Raw genomic sequence first — 23,695 nt, forward strand, 5'->3', positions numbered from 1 at the left:
CCGGAACTAGAGAGGCGAGGGCATCATCTCGAGGGCTGGACCCTCAGGTGCTTTTCACTAGACTTCTTTTCACTCATACTCACACTCACTGGAATGAGTTTCTGTTCCTAGAAAATAATATCAATTATTGAACACTTACAATGTGCTACAATCTGTATATATGGAAAGGACATTTTAGAACCACTAAGAGACAGCCACTATTATGGAACTCACTTTTTGGATGAGGAAACTGGGGCACAGAAAGGCAAAGTAACCTGCCCCAGACCAGAGGACTACTAAACAGCAGACTCAGGACGAAAACCCAGGACAGCAGCTCGACAGCCCAAGCCCCAAAACTTGACGCTATACGAGTCTGATGCAAGAGAGATGAACCCCACGCAACAGAAAGGAAACACCCCTGTGGTTGGCTCATGAGAGGTGATGACGGCAAGTCAGCATGAAGACTGTCAACACGAATGGCACCAAGGACCCGGTGGCTGGAGTGAATGCCGGATGGTGTCTAGTGCATGGCTGCCCAGAGTGGTTCCCCCGCACCCTTCAAACAGCAGCCAGCCTCATTTTAAGAATACAGACCTTTTTCTAGTCTGTGGCACTGGGTCTGAGAACTAGGTGCTAATATTTGTTCACTCTCAAATTAAAAAAAACTGCAGATATGAATTCTAAGCAAACTGATTAACCCAGCGACAGTTAAAAAAACCTGCTGGTCTCCCCCACCACCCAGTCCTCCCAGGGGTGCGGGCTGGGTGTCTGTCAGGGAGGCTGGGGGCATACCTTTGCAGCCCACCCCCTATAGTCAGGGTGGAGCCAGCCAGGAAACACCAAAACCAAAAGTGCTGACAACAAAATAGCAGCACTCACTCTAAAGATGAGGATGTTTCCCAGCTGGGCCAAAACTTAGTCTCTGGGATATTTCTGTGAAATTATTAGATTAACAGTAATGGAGATTTAAAAGAAAATTTTTTTAAAGGAAGATTCATCAGTTAGATAAATGTCAAAAATCCAGGCCTCCAAGTGGCCAGCCAGTTGAGGAGAAAAAAAAAATCACCCGGAGGTAGACAGCAGACACACTGAGTAGCTCCTGGGCTAAGCGCTACGGATACTGGGGTTTATTAGGCCCGGAAGCCAAAGCTCCTTGGAGGCAGGCAGTGGCACGCTGCACAGCATAATGCAGGTCCACGGGATTCACGATGGTCTGCAGGCAGAAGTCTGTGGACTCAGACTGCATTTTTAAAAACAAACTAAACAGCAAAGAGAGCACTGGGATGCTGGAAGGGGCCCCACTGGAGAATTCTGAACCCAGTTAGTGCAGCCGTGTGGGTGGAAGGAGTAAACTTCCTGAGCTGACAGATAAAATTAGCAGCTAATGTGATAACTAACCACCCCATAATGAAACAATCTGGCACCCTCGTCACCATCTGCCTGTGGCTAATCTGCCCTGGAATCGGGGAGAGCACCGATGGCCTTCCCCGGACGGCTCCCTTTTCAGCCCGCCCATCCCCTCACAGGTAAGGATGCAGCACGCTCTCCCCCACTGCGGTTTGGTTTCTGTAATGCACTGCCTTTCCCATGTTACTTCTGGCCCAGACCTCCCTTTCAAACCCAAAGCCAGTACCCTGAGGACGCCTGGAGGACACAGGAGGTAGATGAAAAATGGCCCAGGCACACCTGCACCGTTTGCTGCCCAACACCTGCAGAGTCACATTCACCTATCATGCAGGTAGAGGTGTGTGGGTCCCCTCTGTGGCTCTACCTACTGTCCCTGTACCACTGGGAAAGGTCCAGAACGGGACATAGTTGACCTGCGCAGGGGCAATGCTGGACTCTATAAGGAGGGCTCATTCCTACCACACCACTTTCCCCTATAGACCCGAGGCAAGGAGACAATGACCTTGTCCCAATGACCATTCACCCTGAAATGCTTGACACCTGGCACAATACCTGGCTGGAAGTAGGAGCCAGGCATGTATTGTGAAATGGGTGGATGGATGGAGAGACGGATGACAGACGGATGGAGGGATAGGCATGTGAGTGGAAATAAACCTTTTCTTCCCAGAGCTAGCGTTCCTTCTCGACTCAGGCCACAGTCATACAGGCTGAGTATTTTCTCAGGTACCCACAGGAAGAGAGGCACGTGGAGAGAAGGGAAAAAAGAGAGAAGAAGGTATCAATGGTCCAACCCTACAACATCATTTAACTCTGCCGAGTCCTGAGCCTTGAGAAAGGTGTGGAGAAAGCAGACACGTCCCACACTGCGGGGGGACTGCAGGCCAGTATGACATCTCCCGCAGGGACTTTCTTAATCTAGGCCGTAATTAATATTCTCATTCTAAGAATTTATAGAAAATCATCATAGATGTCCTCAGACAATTCTGTGTAAGGGCAATCACTGCAGGATTATTAATAAAAGAGACAATTAATTCACAAAACCCCCACAGGTTTAGACAAGCTCAGAAGACTGCCTTCTTCCCCAGGATTTGGTAGGACCCTATTAAATCAGTTAAACCAAAAAGAAATGTGGAGTAGTCTGTTCGTATGACATGGGTACAGAGAAGAAATGAGAACTGCTCACCCTCTGCCTCTCTCCTTCAGTTGCACCGTACACGTTGCTACCAGAAGAGCACAACTTTTCAAGGGCCCCGTTTGTAAATTAATTAAGAGTCATCTTATTCCCTAATGGAGGAGACACGGACTTTCATAGATTAATCCTTCCCATCCCTGCCCACCGCATTCTTTCCCACTTCTGATCTGATGCCCCTTAAAAAGTCAAAAGAACTACACCGCATCTTACTCGGAATTCTCTGGAGCCGAATTCTGTGCTTTGTCAAGGACAGAAAGCTGAACAGCAGCTCCGGCCCCACCAGACCTCACTTGCTGCTTAATCTGAAGACACTCATTAAAAAAAAGATCAAGGAGGTGTGGCTTTGAAAACCTAATTAACCAGCTGCGTGAATAGGAAAATGAACCATGTTACAGTAGAGAAGAAAGTAAAGTTCTTCGCTTTGGCCATCATGTGATGAAAGCTTGTGTTCACGTCAAATTACAGGGCACAGAGTAAGGGCTCTTTTACCGATATTGACACCAAGGCATTAAAAATTTTCTCCATAAGAGGAAACTGACTTTTAGCTTGCTCTTAAAAATGATTTTGTCCTCTGGGTATGTCCTTCCAGTTCTGAAAACATCCCAGGTTTTGGCTTAGGAAGCTGGGGCTGGAGGGGGACATCCTCCCAGCGTCCTCCGGGACGGAAGCCGCCTGACGTCCACGCCTAGCGCCCGGAAGCTTACCTGGTTCCTTCTGCCGATCCGATTCGGTCCTGGCGGCTTCGTGGGGGCCTTGGCGCTCTGGGGGCTCCCGCCATTCTCGGCGACCTTCCCTACACTCATCACCGCGGACATCATGGTGTTGATGGAAGCCAAGTCTGGGCCTTCCAAGCCAACGGGTGAACTTGACGTCATTGGGACAAGGCTTTAAGCTTCTAAGAAGCCTCTGCCACGGAACTGAAAGTCGGAAATTGCTGATGTGACCACTGGGAAGTCCAGGCTCCATCATGGCCAGGTGGCACTGGCCACTATAACCAAAGGTCAGGCAGAAACACCTAAAACCCTCCTTCTCCAGCTCAAGCTAAAACCCGTGCCCATAACGACTTAGGCTTTCATCTGAAGGAAGAGTGTCATACCGAACACTAACCGGTCACCTTGCTCCCGTCCCTGGTGATGCCAATACAACTCACCGAGCCAGTCGCGTGCGCAGGCCCCTTTGCCCTTCCTAACCTTTGGTAGGCAGAGTGCACAAGGCTAGGCCAGCAGTCAGGAAGCCCAGGGAGCTGCCATTTGGCCAGTACCCCTACTGACCCAACTCACTGACCTATATGAAGGTCCCGGGCTTAACAACTTGTGATGAGAACTTGCAGGTTTCACTGAACTCCACTGCTGTACAAGACAGCAGAGAAGCCAACCCTATCAGATTTGTCACCAAATTTCAAATCAACATGAAAGAGGCTGTTTCTTAAAAAATACAAGTAGGTAAAACAACTGTTCCCCAGAAAATGGACAGAAGGAAAACCCAGCCCCACTGCCGATTACCTCCATTTTCTGCCCCAACTGATACACTACGAGATTTTCCCCTGCTATAGCTATCATCCACGCGTAGTAGGACGGGCTTGTGTTCACTTCTTGTTTTCTTCTCTTGGAATCACTCGTTGACACTGGAAGGGAAGCAAAGGCAAAAAGATTCAGTGAATGTCCTTTCACTTAGTAAAGAAAAACTGAAACCGTTCAGTTCCCGTCATCTCAGACTACTGTGTTCATGAACACATGGGGAACAAATGAGAGGTGATTTTCTAAGTATTCTCTTCATTCCCAACCACATTCTATGGTTGTTTTCAACCTTAACTGACACTCCCTACACTGATGTCACCCTCACTCCCAACAGCCAAAACGATTTTGTGGTATTTTACTTGTTGAAGCACACGGTTAGCCACATACACCAACTTTCCTTTTCTATCTTCCCAGTTCCTCATGAGGACCCCAGATTCCCACTCGGCCCCCTCCCGCCTCTCCCTAGAACTGACGGAAGATAAGGCAGTAAACGAATTCACTTTACTAAAAGGCTTATAGTCCAGAAGGTCACACCTAAATGAAACCAGGTAATATGAATAGCATGGCTAAAGGGAAAACTATAACCCATGGCCACATCAAAATTTACTTCTTTAAGCCTTTTCTAGTTCTACTCCTTGCAACTATTAGTACTATGGCTATAGGTATGGCCAGAAATAAGTTTACAGGTAAACTATATCCCTCATTTTGTCTGAGAAGATATGCTACAGCTAAAGCCCTGCCAGTAAGCCACATATCCTATTATTCAATGGTGTGCTTAATAAATTCTACAAGCACACAACTGCAGTTGAAGATCAAGCGCCAGATCTCAGCAATAAAGAAAATACATAGGAACAACACCAGACAGAACATGATTTCTTATGGTTTCCTCCTCCAACTTTAGGGGATGTGACCTAGGATATGACAAATGATAATACCCCGAGCAGCTACAAATGTGTCTGCCTACAGCAGAGCAGGAAAGGCCAGGGGATATAACTCTATTAAGTGATGTCGCTATCAGCTGAGTAGTCCCAAGCTAAAATCTTACCAAAAGAGCTGAGTACCATGAGCAGTACTTTTCTTATCAAGAGAAAAAATGTGCTTTCCATGTTAATAGACATTTTGAAGATACGAACCTAATGGTTTTCTAAATGGCAAGTGAAAGGACTGACCACAGAAATGGACAGCTTAGGACAACTGATCCAGCCTCCCCACTTTTGCCTGCAAACAGAGGAAAGCTATGTCCAACATTAAAGATAAAAACTTGGTTGTTTTTCCACGAAGTTTCAGCGGGCTAGAAGACCATTAAACTTGCTAAAAATTGTGCTACCACCTCCTGTTTTTAGCTGTCTTTGAAAGTTTATTTGGAAGATTTCTCTCTTGGAGAAAACATGCAACATGAGTGTACACAAGTAAGTGTGCATACACATCCACACCTGCTTTCCTTCTTAATGGACTTCTAACAAAAGTCTTATCAGTTCCCTAGAACTATTGTAATCAATCAACAAAGAATTATTTGATTCACTAAGTGGACACCTTCAATACCAAAGCCATCTTATTCATTTAAATGTATTTCCTCTATGATATTCATTTAAATGCTATTTCTCCAATGATAAATATATTTATCATTGTACAGCAAACAACAAAATAAATTACTAGCAATCTTCTTTACCGTAATTATGTTATGTCACTCATTCAAAAGAAAGTTTAACCTTTCCACTGATTTGTAGCAGGACTTTAGAAGATGATCTTGCCTTTGTCCTATTGCTACACTTAGGCAAGAAAAATGTGGTAGAGTTTACTCAGATCTGGGAATAGGTTAGAGTAAACACCATTAAGAATGTAGTAAAATTATAAGTTACAAGACATATATCCTAATCCTATCATCGAGAAGGGAAAGAAAATGGAGAGGAGGGATATAGTCAATGTGAAAACCAATTAAAATATATTCACTAAATAAAGTCAAATTGCTGGTTACTATTTTTGTCAGTCATGATTATCAAAGACACATTCTGGCAAAGTACCTAAGTATCTTAAATATAAAATACCTAGCAATAGTCATGATAGCTACTCAACGTAAGGGCCGAATGTTCCAACGGGAAAGGGAAAAACATCATGCAAACTTGGTTCCCATTCTGTCTGGACAGGAAGACATTTGCTAAATTTGTTCCATTCCTACTTTGGGATAAAGTGTAAAGTGTGGCACTACCCACTAACGATGCCAAGATCACCTACTTTACTTCCTTTTTTTTTAGCTTAAATGGAAGTAAACAGCATATGTATTTTTTAATAGAGATTCTTCTCATCGCTGATCACAAAGTGCAATTATGAAAAGGAAGCCCCAGCTACTGTGTGAGAGGAATGGAGTCATTGCACTCAGCCCTGGAAAGCCGTTTCAGAAGCAGCCCAAACCAGCTCCACGGAGCCACTGCCAGATTTCACTCCCGCTCCTCCTGTGCCTTATGTTCCTCCTGTCTTATACTTGAATTCTCCCTTTGGGAAGATGGAGCAGGGAAGAAGGAAAGAACCCAGGGTAAAACAATGACTTATTGTTCTGTGTTAGAAAAAAAAAAAATCCACCTTCACGTTTAGGTGCATCTATGCACTGATTTAACCAGAAGCCAGTTAGCCAGTATCAGTCCATTCCACCGACCCCACGCCCAGCCCTGGACTACACCAGAGCAAAGACCCAAACTAACAAACCTGAATTTCCTAGTATGTCAGGGAATGCATGGTAAGCTTAACAGTTTAAGGTCCATTTATAAAACACATTTTTCTTTATGGGTATTTATTTTAATATTTTCATTCTTTCCCTTTTCCTTCCTGACACAGTCCTGCACATCAGTCCCACCACTGCTAATAATAATAATCATAATAATAACAACCAAAACTAAAAATCACTGGCCCCCTTCTAATACAATCTCCTCCAACTGGAACCAAAGAGGACTGGGAATCCAGATGAAGCTCCCAAATCACAGATCTGAAAAGAAGTCACCTTATTGACAGGGCCAAGTGGACAGGCCACGTGTTCCAGTTTTTAACACATAGTTTGGATTGGGGCAAGAAGCAGGGAATGGGCAGGTCTGAAGCATCGTTTCCTAGGAGACAAACACTTGGCATCCTCTCCGAGGTTTCTCATCCCACACCTAAGGCCCATTAGGTCAGGAAGAACTGGCAAGCAGAATCACACTTTCAATGTGCTTCTGCAACAAAGCCTCAGGAGGACCTGGAGAGGAGGCCGGCAGCTCAAAGGGAACATGAAGAGGGAGGAGAAGGAAAGGAAGACTCAACACTCAAAGTTATTGTGACTGAAAGAAAGTCAATAAAGTGTAGCTGACCTGTTTCCTTCGCCTTATCAAGCTGGCCCTCCTTACTGAGGAGCTGGCACTGGCTGGGCCCAAACGTGGAGAGGGTCACACCTCAAAGCCACCACCACTGGAGCAGAGTCAGAGCAACCTAGAGGAATAAGGAAAGGTAACATTAAGAGGGAGTCAAGACCAGAAATGATCCTGTCTCTGTATCACTCTCTCCACTTAACACCAGTAGTCACAAATTAAGGTGGGTAGAATATGTCCCATCCCGTTTGCATTTAGCAGCAAGCTTCCTGTTCCTTGGTTGATTCCAGAGCTGCCCATTAGCATCTGAGCAGACCAACTAGTGCAGTGAGCCTTGTGCAGACAAGAACCCCCCGAAGTGCTCCAGCATTGTCAAGGACAGCATCATGTGAGAATGGCATGGCATGGACCGGGGGCCCCAGGTGGTGCTTGACGGCAATGTTAAAGCGGGTGCTGATGGGCCACCAGTTAAAGGGCTGAAAGAACAAGACAGCACTAAGTGCTATCAGGAACAGGCAGGAAGTGAATTGAGAAAGCAAAAAATATGGAACTCTTTTTTAAAAACAGTCCTTTAACACAAAGGAGAGAGTATGACACCTTTCCCTGAGTGATGGGGGAAGTGTCCCTAGCGGTTCAAATAGGACCAAATGCCTACCTGTCCTTTTCTGTACCAGGTACAGAAAACTTCTCACTACACACACCCTTCAAGGGTTTGAGAAAGTAAGAGCACCAAGCCACATGCCATCTCTGCAAACAGCATCCATAGCTAAACTGGAGGGTGCAAAACTGGGAAAAAACTTAAAATGCCGCCCGGACAAACGCTGGCTTCATATATCTTCTTATTTTCATCCCCTTTCAGAGTGTCTGGGGAAAAGCTGCCCCATCACGCCACAGGCCCCGTTATCATCTTGGCTTTGACTCTGTCCACACACAGTGGGCACCTAAGAGGGGCAGATCCCTGCTTGCCTGGTGTGCACGGTGGGCAAGCGCCCCCAGCCCACAACTATCAGGGCAGCTTCTCACTGGTCTCTGACCCAGGGATGTTTCTCTTTATACCTCACTGCTTCCATTCTCCATCTTTCTTCTTTGTACCTTTCTCTTTTCAAAAGCACTTTGGCTTTTGACCAAAGTATCAGGAAACAAGGAGTGACTCAAAGGGGATGACTCCTGAATGGGACAGAGACCCCTTCAGCCTAGATGAATGAACCCTTGTTACTAGACAGGAATCCTCAATGTTTTTTTTGGGGGGGGGGCAAGATACTTCTTGAGGATCTGATGAAAATAATGGACCCACACAGAGAGAAAAATGCACATGCTCCATACCTGTGTCTTACACTTGAGTTTTCCCTTTGGGAGGATGGAGCGGGGAAGAAGGGAAGAACTACCCAAGGTAGTTGAAAGAGTCAAGGACCCCAGAAACTCATCCCAAGATATGCAGGATAAGAACCCTGGTTTTACTTGACATATAACCCACCTTCCTTTGAACTATGAAACAAGTCAATTTTATTAAAATTCCAGTGAAGTTCCAGAAATGCATAAACAAAACATCCTTTCAGATCACCCACACCCATCTAAACTTAAAGATACCTATGGAGAAATTAAATACTGTTAAAAAAAAGCAAAATTCTCCTGTTATTATTCATTTTTTCATTTTTAAGTTAACAGTACACTTTATTAGGGAGAAAGTCTGGAGAGGAATAGCTCCACGTTTTTTTTCTAGAAACTGCCAAGATCTCCAAATAAGCAAAGTGAACTATGTTCTATACATAATTAATAAAAACACATGTCAGAGAGATGTCTCTGGAAATAAAACTCTCCAGAATATAATTAAGGCTCTCATTAAAATTTGGACCCACTCCCTCCCCTCATTTACAAAGGATACTTTAAAAAGTCCACCAAGTAACCTCAACACACTCAGAAGGGACAGGGGAGACTCAACCTGGCGGACTTGACCCTGAAACTTTCACCCTCTGGTCTTGGATGCAAAGGATTTGAATACTGAGAATGTCTTGCAATTAAGATGAATAACAAGAGTCGCTATTCTGTTTGTTTTGGGTTCCAGCAGGCCTGAGGGATTCACAGAACTCGGTGAGTGGAAAAGTACAGGACAGTTCTAGGAAGAAAATTCAAGATACCCCTTACCTCTATCACCACCGCCTCAGGGACAAAGAAAAAGACAAGACCAGTAAGGAGAAACTGTGCCCTAGAAGATGACTCCAGTAGGGGAATGTGAAGCACATGGGCTAGGAATCTGGAGGGGTGGGTCTCTGGCCCGGGAGGGAGCATGCTGAATTTCTGGATTAGCGTTCCCCACAGGCTTTGCCCAGATCCACTGGCAGCAGGATGCTCGGAGAGGGCAGAGGTCCATCTGTGTGTGAGGATGAGGGGGTGGAGAAGGCCGGCCCCCAGCCCGAGAAGATAAGGGACAATGCTCTGTAGGGCCAGGAAGAAAAGATTAAGGAGCCTGTCTCCAGGTCCCATGAGATAGCAAAGGACAGATCAAAGATAAATGGGAAGATGGTCTAGAAACAAAGCCTCCCAGCTTCTGAAAACCTGGAGCCTTCTCGGTGAAATCTACAATCTGTCCTAAGGCCTCAGGAGAGGTGGGGTAAGTTTAGATTCTTCTGATGACAGTGGAGGCCCACAGATCCTCTAATAGTGCGCTTTACAACCCGGAGCCAGGAGGTAAGGGCTGCGCCTCCACAGGTGCTCACAAATACTTGGGATGGTTGATCCACTGATTGGGACAGACTAGTGAACAGCAAGCTAAGGCCGGCTTGAGCCAGCTTGGGATAGGCTGGGTTCGAGTTGAGAGTGGGATACTAAAAAAAGTGTCCTGAGCTGCTAGAGGGCTTAACAAGTAGCAGGGAATATTCTTCACCAGTCCTGGCTAGACTGGGGACAAAACCAACCAGACCAACCAGACTAGGTGTCGCTCTCCACAGCAATCAATGCCTGTCCTCCCGCTGTCTGCAAAGCTCGAGGCAAAACCATCTCCTCTCATCAGGACAGCCCTGCGTGTGCTCTGAAGGCTGACAGCTGTGACGAGGGCTCAAGAGTTCCAGGAAGTTGATGTGTTTCTTGGCTTAGGGTTCAGTCTATGCCTTGGATAGGGCGGCAACCCGTGCATGCAGCCTCCCCCCTCGCTGGCATGGGCTTTGCTCAAACGGAGCCGTAAGTGTCACACGGAACGTTCAAGCAGCCTGGTGAGCTGCTCCAGCCAGTTCTGGATCTTCTGCCCTGGATGAGGAAGGCCCTGCCAGCAAGAGAGCCATGTGCAGCGGGGAGGTGAAGGCGGAACCCTTTTTTCCATGACCACGTATGTGGGCCGCCCCTTGGGTTGTCTTGAGCTCTGCCCCAAAATATCTCCCATCTCCCATCCCCTCAAGGTTACAGGAAACGGTCAGACTTTAAAACCTGCCATTTGAAGCTCCCCGTGCTCTGGCCTCAGTGCACTTTCTAGTCATCCTGCCCACCGGTCGCCGCAGTGACCTCCCCGTTCAGCTTCTTCCTCCAGAACATGTCTGCACTCCTCCCGATCCCATCTCTCAAGGGCCACTTGCCACCCAAAGCCTCCCTGATCCCCACCACCCTGAGGATCTTTGCTCCAAACTCTCTGTGATGCTAATCATTATGAGAATGGCGGCAGCTAACAATTTTTGAACACTGCTCACCACATGCTAAATAAGTGCGCCACCCCAATAATCCTCCTGGCCACCACCTGATGAGGATTAGTCCTGCCGTGCAGATGAGGTGTAAGACCAAGGTGGCAGGCAATGTGGATCCAGTTTCTAAATTCCGCTGCTCTCGACACAGGCTTGGGAGAACATTTGCGCTCCCTCAGTCACATTCCCTGACTTCTCACAAAGTGCCGCATCGCTTCGGCCCTTCCACACTGCTGAGGCCGGCCTGCCCACTCCACCGCTGCCTTGCCCTCTCCGGCAGGAGGCAGGCCTGGACTTCCACCCCAGCTATCAAGCTCACCGCACAGGCAAGAGTTTGCAGCCACTCTCTGCCCTTGCAGAGCAAAGGGATGGGGGCTCCACATCCCACCCCCTTGTGTTCCTGAAGTAGGAAGAGGCCTGGAAGGAGGCCACCAGGCTCTGCCTGAAACCGCAGACAGCCCAGTCTCGTCCCAGTGGCGGGATCCACCTGACCAACCAACGTGAACCCAGACTCTGGGTTACTTCTGCTTCCATGCACACCAGATATAGGCCAGGAGCAGGAGGACACTCTGGCTGGGAAGCCCACACTTTCAGGGTCTGGGTTCCAACAAGGTATGGGAAGGAAGCAGTCGGGGTTGGAGAAGGGGAGTGAGCAGCCAAAACTGTATAAATCAAAAAGTCAGCAAACACTATGCAGAGGAAACCTTACAGTCTCAGCTCATCAGTGGGGAGTTCTACTACTGACCCTTCCAGCACAACCAACCCAAAGAATGCATCATAGACCTTTGTTAGAAATGCAGATTCCCAATTTATCAAAGGATTGTGCTGTACACCTTAAACTTACACAGTACTGTATGTTACTTTTATATCAATAACACTGAATGAAGAAAGAAATGCAGATTCCTGGGCCCCACAACTGGCTACTTCAGAATCTCACCTGGGGGCAGCCCTGTAGTCTTGTGTGTTAGTTCCCAGGGGATTCTGGTCCAGCCTTGAGAACCTGAGCTCACATCAAGGTAGCATTCTGGAAGAAGGGTGACACAAAACCAAGGATCTCCCTGAAAAAATCTGTCAGGAGCTGTCCTGATTTATCACACCCCCAGAGCAAGAATCAAGGCATAGGAGCAGAGCCCCAGATCCAAGGCCTAACTTTCGTTTTATTTGTTACAGTGAAATAATGGATATGTACGTACACAGGGGAGAGGAAGGCTTAATCTGTGCAGGGCCTATTTAGCTTCCTTAGGAATGGGGGTGCATGTGCTGTGAGCCTCAGACAGGCAGGGCCAGCCTTCAGGGCAGAGCTGACAAGCCCACCCACCCAGCTTGGGCCTCTATGACGCTCTGCATCCTCAAAACTATCTCTCCGGTAAACAGTGCTCACCAAGCCTAGGATGCTCACAGAAAAGCTCTTTCTAGGGTGCTTGGGGTGGTCTCCACAAAGTTGAGCCCTTTGGCCAGGATTTCCAGTGGCCCTGGACACCCTCACAGTCCCTGCAAATCTTCCTGTTCTCCACTGCTCCTGCGCAGTCGATGTGCCATGAGGTGTGGGGGAGAAGAGTTAGGGAGGTAACCCCGCAGGAAGGAGGCCCTCCAGCACCCACCAGGCCTCAGAACTAGCTCGCCTCTTCATATCCTGCAGCTTGTCAATTAATGAATCCCTGGACGGTAGAGCGGGAGCAATGGGCATGGACCATTCCCCCCAGCCCAGAGCAGCTGCCCCTCACTCATGAGGCTTCAGGCACCCCAATAGGTACCAGGGATAATGTGAGCTGCTGACGCTACTGTTCAGAAGGCATGTTTGCTGTCCTTGGGTAAAGGAGCACTTTCCTATTCAGGAAAGTGTCAGGGGTAAGAAGCAGCTTAGGGGAGTCTGGCAGGTTCCATGCTGGAAGCAGTCTTTCTCTTAGAAATAAAAATCACTTGGACATTTTAATTGCTGCATTACATATAACTTCGGCAGGGCATCAAGTGTTGACTAGGAAGATAGGGTTCTTGCCTACCCAACTTTACAGAAGTCAGATTAAATGTACTATTTAAAAGAGGAACTGCAGCAAAGGTGGAGAGGTTTTCTGGTACGTGCTAGAGAAACCACGTTACAGTACCCATTCTTCTTCCTGAATCTCTCTGCAGGGCTCTGGGCTTCTCTAGAGGGAGGACATGGGGCAAAATCCTGATTCTAGGCTTTTCTGTCGGTCAGTAAGGCTGTGAGACGCTGCCTCCGCCCTTGTTGCTCTTCTCCCAGGAGCAGGTCTTACCAGCAGGATCTAACTACTGTCAGCCTCCGGGAGCCAAGACGCAGCTGCCACATGGCAGCCATTTGTTAGCCAGTGGCCTGGCGCAGCTCTGTCCCTCTCCCCAGGTAAGCCAGGCTTTTCCTAAACCCTGATTTTTCACCTGGCCATCAGGATCTGGTATTTCATCACCTTCGTGCCCAACTTAGCAAAGACCTGTGTGGCTCTGCTCTTCCAGGGAAGCTGGTGAGAAGGAGGTGGGGGCCAAGGAGGCCCGCTGGGGCCGAGCAGGGGGCCGAGGACCGCCCAGTACTGTCACCTACCCCCAAGGCTAAGGCTGAGGAGGGCTCAAAAGAGTGCCCTGCAGGCGGTTAGATCTAGAAGCCCCCACTCCATGATCTGCTCAGCCCGTTTATCAGCAGAGGGTGGGGAGAGGCTCCATGTCACACCTTGGCTGAGGAATTTAAAAATAGAAAAGAAGGATGTCTATATAATAGAAAACAGGAATTAAGTCACAGTATGTCAGAAGTCTGCTGGATATCCAATTACATGCCTTCTAGAGCACCTCCTTCCTCAGTAACTAGGGGCATTATAACTGTCTGTGACTTAGACTCTGGGCCAGAAAATGTGTTAGGCACTTTACATACATTTAATCTTCCCCAAATCTTCTAAGGCAATGATTAGGTTATTTGCTGGCTATTACACAGCTCTTCAGAGGCAGGGCCAGGATTCTGAACCTGGGGTTGTCTGACTCCCAAATCTTGTAACTCTGCTTCACCAAAAAGAAGATCATGGAAAACCCTTTCGGAGAAGGGTAATTAGCAAACTAGAGGATTGGGAAACCAAGTCACGGGGAAAACAAGAAATGGCTGAAGGAACTGGAGAGGCTCAGCCCATGGAAGAGAAGGAACCAGAGACCCTGCAGGCCTGGTGCTGGGAGAGGGGATGCACTCTTCCCATGTGTCCACCATGCAGGAATGAGGTTTGGGTGGGGGACACAAAGAACCAGGTCTGCCATTCCATAATTCTTTATAACAGATCTCTGAACACCTAAAGCTGCCCACAAATGGAGCGCCAAAGCTTTGAGGGCAGGAGACAAGCTGATGATCTTAAAAAAAAAAAAAGTCTGCTCCAGCCCCCCAACATTTAACAATGAAATATAAATACAATTTAGCTTATCACAAATGCAACCCATTGACAACAAGTTGCCAGGCTTGCAAGGTTGTTCAGTGAGCAGGAAATAAAACCTCTCCAGCTTCAATTAACTGCTGAAACAATGATTAGGTTATTTGCTGGCTATTACACAGCTCTTCAGAGGCAGGGCCAGGATTCTAAGCCTGGGGTTGTCTGACTCCCAAATCCTGTAACTCTGCTTCACCAAAAAGAAGATCATGGAAAAACCTTTCAGAGAAGGGTTTTATAAAGAGTGTCTTCTTGAAACAGCCCTGTTTCACATTTGCTTAATCAAGGAAGTTCATACTACTAGCTCCCACAAGGACCTGGCGTGCTTTTCCATATATTCTCCAACACCTCGGCCCTCCCCAGCTGTAGAACCTGAACAGAGTGTAGTTGATCCTCAGCAACTTGCCCCAGACTCTCAGGCAAATGGGCCGTGGCGATTGGATTGTTCTGGACACTCCTCTGAAAGGACCCAGTGCCTTCAGTCACATTTACAGCTTCAGGGAGGAAGCTGGGGTAAAGTTCAGTAGCAGTTTGCAGAGTTTTAGGCAATATCCTGCAACTCTTTCACAGGCCCTGAGGTCTGTGGGGCTGGCCTTTCTGACATGTTCCACAGGCCTGGGAACAGGGGCTGCAGAAACAGGATTCTCTACTTTCCACAGGAGCAGGAGGTGGATGCAAGCTAATTACCCCCAGGGCAGGTGGTTAGCCCAGGATCTGGGCTTCAAATTCCCAGAATTCAGGGCTGTTGCAAGAAGACACTCTTTATAAAACCAAAATTACTTTGTGGAAGACAAAAGTGTTGTTCACAATGCTTCTGCTCAAACAGCTCAGAGACGGCAGTGGAAGGAGGCGGGCACATCCTTCCTCGCCCATTGGAAGAGCAGTCGGCTGTGGTCAAAATTTCACAGTGGATAATCAGACATTACAAACTGTCAGCTGACAGTGAGTGTGCTCAGTGAGTTTATGGTGCCCAAACTACCAGGAGCTCCACAGCCTGCCTCTATGCCTTCAAGCGGGTGACCTCTTCTCCCCTCTATTTTGTCTCTAAGAAAATTTTTCACCACTATATTTATGAAGGAAAACAAATACCCCCAGATATAAGCGGTTGGTAACTGTTTATCAAAAGCCAACTGACAAAAAAACACCAGCAAGCAACTGGTTTTTCTTAAACTAAACCCGGCAAACCCCAAAAGCTCCTCTGGGACTGGATGGGGTGCTGTGGGGAAGGTGGCATGAGGGGCAGTTGCTGCACCCCCAACCCCCAGCACTAATGAGCTGACTAGCAGAGGCACCCAGAGGAAGGTGACTGGGCAGGATTCGCTGGTGCTGGAGGAAGTCTGGGGCACAAAGGCCCTCTGGGCGTTTCTCCCTGAACCCCAGGAAGGTGGTTAGTTCAGAGGACTGCCCTCCCTGGGGTGTCTAACTGCACCACTGCTGTACAACACAAGGGCCAAGCCCCCAGCCCCGGGGGCGGAGACAGCATCATGGCCGAGCAGTTGCTCCGGTGTTTCACTGGGCTTACCTAGGGCACCGACTGCATCCAGGCTCTCCACTGTGGGCTCCCGTTTTAGAAGCCCCACCCTGAGAAACAGACAACCTTTTTGCAAGCCCCAAAACTGCCCCCTGGAGTTACAGGAACAGGAAGGAAAATCTAAAGGGGAGACCAACACCAACAGGGCAGGTCCCCTGCCCTCAATGCTCTCATTCCCGAGTGAGAATCCTGCCAGCGGCAGAAGGGAACTAGCGTGTGACACACCACTGAGACATCAAGGGAGGGTGCTTGCCTGAGGGTGCTCTGCTTCCCTGCTGGGAGGCCTGCTCACACGTCCATGAGGTCCCCACGGTCAGGCACCTCCACAGGGGATGCTCTGAGCCTGAGGATTTAGAAACCCAAGCAATGCCCATGTCACTCCAGAGTATGGATACAGACATTCCCAGACAAACAGACTCTTCTGGTTGAAAAGACTGGCCTTTACCAATACTTTCATAACACAAAATGGTTTTAGTGCATTTGTTAAAAAAAACAAACCATGTCCTGCCTCTCAAGTGAGGTTCTGTAACACATGTGCCATCATGAAGCTAAGGATCTCCTGCTCAGCCCTTTTATTTTACTTGAATGCCTGTGATAAAGGCACCCTCGTGTTGTTCAAAAAGAACATCCTTGCTTTTTTCCTTTTATCTTCCCTTAACAGTTAGCCATCCAGTGATAGGAGGGGCCTCGCCTCCAACAGTCCGACCTTTTATCTCCCTCTGACCACGCAACAACATGAAGCCAAGGGCTGGATTTCCTGCAGCTCGCCTAGAGAGGCTGTGTGACTTGTTTAAAATGTTACTGGACTCCAAGAACCTTGGAACGATGCCCGAGCAACACCTACCCGGCATCCATTTCAGCTCCAACTTTAAAAGCCTCTAAGTCCAATGTACCAGCACTCCCCGTACCCCTGTGGGAGAGGCTTGGTGCTTCCAAGAAAGAGGACTCCCTCTCTGGTGTCATGTATATCTTTGCTTTCCATCTGCAGCAAATGTAAGGGCTATCTTCACAAAGTCCAGAAACCCCAGGAGGGAGTTACAGGAACTCACGTTAAACTCTTGAGTTTTTATTATTATTAAAATAATTCAGTAGCATTTAATAACATCTTTTAATCACTGCAACAAAGAACAGTACACCGTGTGCTTCCTTACATAAAGCAAACAGCTTGGAATACAGCAGACCCCATGTCTGTAGAGGGAGGCCAGGCCATGCATGATCTTTTGATGCCCTTCCCAGGCCTTACTCTGTGTATACAGAGACTCAGCTCTGCTGGGATGCCCGGGCGTTTTAGTTCTGGTCTCCAAAGCACTTCCACCTGCAAACACTGAGAATTCCAGTGAATATCCAAGGCTGGAAATAGCAGCGAACTCCACTTATTGATGAAACAAGGCAGTTGTGGGACTGTGTGCCACTTATGGGAAGGGAGAGCAGAGGAAGCTCACATACCAGAGCACAGAAGACCCTGACTCCCGGACATTCAAGGTCAGGAGTTCCATTTTCTTGGCATCACACTAGCATATACGAAAGATCAGATATTTAGAGCAGTCTCTCAGAGAGCCTTTGTGGGGTACAAGAAATCTTCCCAATGTCCAATTAAAGAAAAGAAAACCTTCCTTGCCTAAGTATCCCTGAACCCCTCAAGATCTCAGAGGTAAGAGGGCTGGGTGGGAAGAAGTGCTGGGGTGATGACAGTAGGCAAATGAATGACAAGAGCCAGGTTACAAATGAAATCTACAACAAATTTCTATGCCAACACTCCAAAATGGAGCTGGTATTTTTAGGATCCTTTTTTATGAGGCTGGATAATAGAGTAAAGAGGGGTGTGCAGAGACCAGAACAGCCATGCTGTCCCCATGCAGAACCCTGAACACTGCATGCTGTGTGGTCCCTCTCCTGCAGCCACAGGACCCGGCCCCGTCCCCAGCCGAGAGCAGAAGACAGCTAACCAGTTCAGCCCCACCGGCCGAACAGTGAGCTCTCTTTACCATCCGTGATTTCCTCCCAGCCACGAAGTCAGAACAACCTGTACAGACAAAGAAAATAGAAACCTTGCGAAACAACCACATCTACTGTGCTCACTGAATGTGCCCGAGGAAACTTTTTCAAAGCCCTTGAAGATGCTTCATTACGATTCTGGAAAGAAAATGCAGGCCACTACACCCAGGAATGCACATGTTCACACAACCTCAATTTCATGCTCTGCCGGCCCCACAACCAAAACGCCTTAGTCGAAATACAGCTCCACAGAGTAGCCCCCGTTACTTAGCAGATCAGGAATTGTAAATGACCTTTTCCTTAAACTATATTAGAGGCCAGTGACATCCTAGCATGTTACCAATCTGGAAAACAGAATTTTCCTAATGGGGGCAGAAAAGAAGGATAAATAGATTATATTAACAGTTTGCAACCAGGAAATGGTGAAATGCCGTTTGCAGGGAAGAAAGGGATATAAGAAAAAAAAAGAAAACCCTCCCCATCTCTTCATTCCTGGTAGTTAACCCCTCATGCTGTGCTCTGGCCAAGAATAACCCTTTCAAGACTTCACTCACAAGAAACTACTAATTGTGGTGATAGCTTTTTACCGTCCTAGCCAGGGTTCATTCAATGGGATGAGAGTTTGGAAGACGGATACACAAAATAATTCTAGTTCATCTTATATAGAGATTTTCCATGAAAGTGGTACTAGTCACATCCTCTGTACAACCCAAGTGCACAATTAAATATTGTTATTCACATCCACAACACCTAGGCAAATGCTCCTATAATAATTTTAGCTTGAAGAAAGAGAAAACAAAGGGACACCTTAATCTGTCAAAACTTTCACAGCTTTTTTGCCTTATCAGTTCTACAGCCTCAACCACCAAACAGGTTTCATTTAAAAACTGGGTCTCTAGTTTCTTGCACTTCTAGTTCTAGGCCCATAACTTGCTGCTTTCAGTGTGCTCAAGCCAAAGCCAAGGAAACTGCACAGAAAGTGTAAGGGGCTAAAAATTAGTTGCTTACAATGTTCTATACTATTCTCGTATCCTGAATTTAGGTCAAGATTTGGAATGAACGTGAACACATGAAATAGAATGATGAACATTTTCAGACATGAGTCTACTAATGTTCCAGATGTGAAATCCACCAGGAGCTGTGAGACAGAGGCACTGGCTCTGTCAATACTCAGGCTAGGGAGATAAAGCAGACAGGACAGAGAGATAAACTCCAATCCAAGGGAAATGGATGATCAGCTCAACACTTTTAAGGGCTGAACGGCTCCGCAGAGGTAAGCCATCAAGCAGAGGGCAGGAGAGAAAATCCATCTTTCTCTGTCTTATATCTCTTTTCAAAGAGCCTATCTTATAAAACTAAGTTAGATACTGGGTCAGCACACTTTGAGTTAATATGATCACAGGAAAGACAGGGATATAAGAAAAAAAACCCTCACCATCTCTTTATTCCTGGTAGCTAACCCCTCACGCTGAGCCTAAAGATGCAGCTTTCAGAAGACAAGACATTCCAGTTAGAAGGAAATGCACGAGGCAAATGCACGGAGACTCCAGAGGTACACCTGGAACACAGCCTCGTGAAAGCACCAGCGCCTAAATGCCCACATTTTCACTCTTCTTGAGTGAAATGAGAATAATCAGATGATTCACTGAAGTGCTCACAACACTGAATTTACTAATTATTGTAAAGGTTAAAATGTTCCCCTTTAAAATGAAATGATAAAGGTAGATAGTTGAGAATTTTTAAAAATACCCTCACGTGGTGGAAGGGAAAAAAAAGGCAATCCCATGTCTAATGGCAAAAGTTTTGCCTTAGGTTTCTGGCCTACAAAAACAAAACCCTTGGGAGCCATCAGACTACATCAGTGTGTCGTGCAGGAGGAGGGAGAGTGGAGTAGGGCAAATGGCAAAGACGGGCTGGTAAAATCATGCTGAGGTCAAGGCTCCAGCTAAGGCAGATGAACTTTATCTTGTGGCTGTGGGAACCCACTGAAGCCATCCCCCTCCCCCACCCTTTTTAGAAATCCTGGGATGAAATAATCACATCCATATTTAAAAAGCTCCTGGCAGCAGTTTAGGAAATGGACTATTAGAGGCATATAACCCAGTGAGGCGGCTGTTGCAATACAGTGTAAGGGACAGTCATGAGGGGTCACGGGATCCAGGAAAACATCCCCGAGGGGCAGACCTGGCTGTGACGAGGGAGGGAGATGCTGGGCTTCCCACACTGGAAACGCTGGACAGCAAGGCAGGTAATGGAGACACAGAGGAAATTCCCAGGGCAGCAGAGACTAAAGAGAGTTCAGCAGGAAGGGACTGGCTACCGCGTAGCAGCAGTAAGAGGAGAGTCCTGTTAAAAGAAAACCTAAGGGCCACAGCCAGAAAGGAGCAGATGGAGAAAAGAAGAAGGTTCTGGAAGAAGTGGGAAAGGAGGGCTGGCGGGCTGCCAGGCTCAGGAAGATGAAGCAGTTGTGCATGAAGAGAATACATATGAGGCCATAGAAACATATGTATCCAGTGTCAAATCGGACTCTGCTAACAAAAATTGACCATCCTAAGCTGCTGATGTCCAGGAAAGTGCTTAAAAAGCCTTGATTTACAGGTTACAACTCTACACAAAACTTTACCACGTAAGAAAAACAAAATCCATCCTTCTCTGTCTTTCAAAGAGCCTATCTTATAAAACCAAGTTAGAAACTGGGTCAGCACACTTTATTGAGTTAATACAATTGCAGGAAAGACAGGGATATAAGAAAAAAAACCCTCACCATCTCTTTTTTCCTGTTAGTTAACCCCTCATGCTGTGCTCTGGCCAAGAATAATCCTTTCAAGGCTTCATGCACAAGAAACTACTAATTGTGGTGATAGCTTTTTATTCTACTAGCCAGGGTTCAATGAGATGAGAGTTTGGAAGACGGATACACAAAATAATTCTAGTTCCATCTGTCCAGGCAAAGTTCTGCAGTGGTGGAAGCAGCCACTACCCAGGCTGTCCAATACAGTAACCGCTGGGCCACATGGCCCCTGAGCGCCTGAAACGAGGCTAATGTGACTAAGGAACTAGTAAGTTTAAAAATTTTATTTAATTCAAATAGCCACATGTGGCTACCAGTTGTACTGGACAGTGTAGCTCTATGGTATTTTTTTCCTCCAGCTTGATCTTAGGTTACTATAGTTCTTAATTTGTTTGTTTTCTGGGGTTTTGAAGCCTTAAAGAAGGAATAAAGATGATCTAGTGTGGTTTTTACCTGCAGGCATGGGAGGGGAGTGAGCTGATCCCGAGAGCAACTTACTTTGCTATGATTCTTCATCCTTCCCAGTGTTGATCAGAGTTCCAATGTATGAAGGGAAATAACCCATAAAACCAACAGTAGAGGGACATCTCTTAAGCTAGACTGACTGTTACGTGAGTCACGGCCACCCTGCCCCATCTACCCCAAACCTGCTCAGGCCTGGCCCCACTTCAAATGTGAAGGTCAATGTGTGAAAACATGGGGAAATGTTTATAAAGTCAGATAGAGTTTAAAAAGCAAGTTAATACATTTAAGCATTCTGTGCTATGGTAATGTATTTACAGATGAGGTCTGGGAGGTGCAACCTGAAATGAGATGTGTTAATGGAAACATGATGATTTTAAAAAATAGAAGTATACTTTAATGTTAATGTAAACTTGATTTTTATAATTAAGGAAAAAATTTAAATATATGCAAGAAAGAAATTGATCAAACTGCATTCCTTCTTAAGATATGAAACTGTTCCCCTCTCTATCTCCCTCCTCTGATTTATGTATCTTTAGTCAGAGCCCAGTGCCTGGCACACAGAAGACAACTGTTTAGTTCATTCTGTAAATATGGGCCTACTGTGGGCCACCTATTACGTATTAGGGGAGATGCTCAGGGAGACAAGCCCTATACTACAGACAAGTACAAGATTCATACCCTTGAAACTGTAACATGTAAGTGGTATTCATTTGTTTGGGAAAAGAGTCCATAAATTCGATCAGATTTTCAGACCTTCCTTTTTCTTGTGCAGATGATACCAACCATATAATTCACTTCAAATGATATGTGACACATGGCAAACTCAATAAAAGTTAGTGAAACTCATCCCCCAATCTCCCATTGCCTGCTATAAATACTTATAATTTTAGAACACAATTCATCCTACAGAAAGGAAGAGATCATTGAGCCTCATCTAAGTTGCTGTGTTTATGTGGTTGTGCTCTGTACCTGCAGTTATTCCAGGGATAACTGTTGGAATTCTTTTCTCAATGCCATTAGGTTAAAACTTTCCATTTCTATGCCATCAGAGGCAGCGAGGTTTTCTCTAAGATTTCTGTAAGATCCACAAGTAGGTGTAAATATGGCCCAAACACTTAGCACTCCTGGGATTCTCAGAGGGGTCCCAGAACAGAGGGTGGGCCTGTGGAGGATGTTCACTTTACAATTAACAAAAGGCAAGAGAGGCGTTGGTGAACCTTTAAAGGTTAAGGATTAAAACTGGGTCCCTCTACATGCATCATTCTTACTTAAATCACAATGCATAAACAAAACAAATTGGTTAGAAAAGGGAGGATTTCTATCAACTAGGAGACTGGGAAAGGGCTGGGGATTCAAAGGTGTTGTGGGGCAGGCTGGCTTGTTCTGGTTTTCTCATGTGTCCTTTGAAGGTGAAAACAAACCAGTTTTTTCTGGCCATCAAGCTGTCAGAGGTTTAAAAAAAAACCTGTCTGATAAAAACAAATAAATGAGACCCACAATCCCTCTCCACATGCCTGGGGGCTGGGGATCCTCCACCTGAGGCCCTCCAACTTTCCCTGATAAGCTCACCATGCACAGGAGAGACAAGGAAGCATGAGACCACAGTAAGAGAATTAACTGTTGTCTATGAAGTAATGACTTTTGAGTTCAGAACAAATCCTGGCATGTGTAGAGATATCAGGGTGGAAGAAAGGCTGGAAGCTGCTGACACCCAACAGAGACCATGAGAAGCCTCGGAGCCAGGTCCTGCTTACCAGGGTGCGTGGGGGCAGATTATGGGAAGCCAGGAAGCTGGGACCGGGGCAGTCGGCTGGGTGCAGGCCCGAGAAGATGATGTCAGAGTTGCCGCAAACCTGTTTGGACATGGCCTGGGATAGCAGGGGAGGGAAGCCAACTAGAAACGTGAGCAAAGGGATCCAGAGAGGGAAAGGTGGGTCTAAACATCTCCTAAAAAACTGTAGGGATGGAGGCAAGCTGTAGATACAAAGGAAAGAGCAGGTGGAGCCCGGGGTCAATGGGTCTTGCCACAGGCTACATTTCCTGGGACACTGGAATGATAACTGGGAAGTTTTCCATTGTTGACGGGGTAGGACTAAATTCTTTTTTAGACACTTGGAAAGTGAGGAATGGAGAAAAATCAGAAGGATGGTCTTGGTACTGTGGGATTAGTACAGAGGTGAGAAAAAGGGGTCATGAGTGCATGTGGGGTTCACCCCTCCACAGAGGTGAGGCTGAGCTATGTGAGCTGAGGGTCAGAGATAAGCAGGTCCAGGATGGAACAAGAACACCCATTTTCAAGCCACAGAGATAGGAATAAAGGCTGGTAGGACTGAGGTCTCCAGGAAGGAGGGGGACGTGGTGTCCAAATAAACGTGGAAGTATGAGCCATGAAGGGGCATAACCCTTTT

General features: G+C 46.7%; 1 protein-coding gene across 13 annotated transcripts in view; it reads right to left on the bottom strand.

Moving 5' to 3' along the window:
• The window catches only part of RREB1 (ras responsive element binding protein 1), a 136,819-nt gene that overhangs the window by 72,065 nt on the left and 41,059 nt on the right, over nt 1-23,695 (bottom strand). For 8 of the 13 annotated variants that reach the window (XM_036921364.2, XM_036921450.2, XM_036921439.2 and 5 more), the window contains 3 exons: nt 7,431-7,548; nt 4,081-4,202; nt 3,283-3,495 (listed from right to left, as the gene is read on the bottom strand). In XM_036921364.2, the coding sequence (XP_036777259.2) occupies nt 3,283-3,453 (171 nt within the window). In that variant the 5' untranslated portion in view covers nt 3,454-3,495; nt 4,081-4,202; nt 7,431-7,548. Of the gene's footprint in view, nt 1-3,282; nt 3,496-4,080; nt 4,203-7,430; nt 7,549-10,348; nt 11,990-12,029; nt 13,602-23,695 lie in introns of those variants that run through there. The other 5 variants (XM_036921410.2, XM_036921420.2, XM_036921387.2 and 2 more) reach the window with 4 other exon arrangements.

The sequence above is a fragment of the Manis pentadactyla genome, chromosome 16, assembly GCF_030020395.1.
Source record: "Manis pentadactyla isolate mManPen7 chromosome 16, mManPen7.hap1, whole genome shotgun sequence".
Classification (NCBI taxonomy): Eukaryota; Metazoa; Chordata; class Mammalia; order Pholidota; family Manidae; genus Manis; species Manis pentadactyla.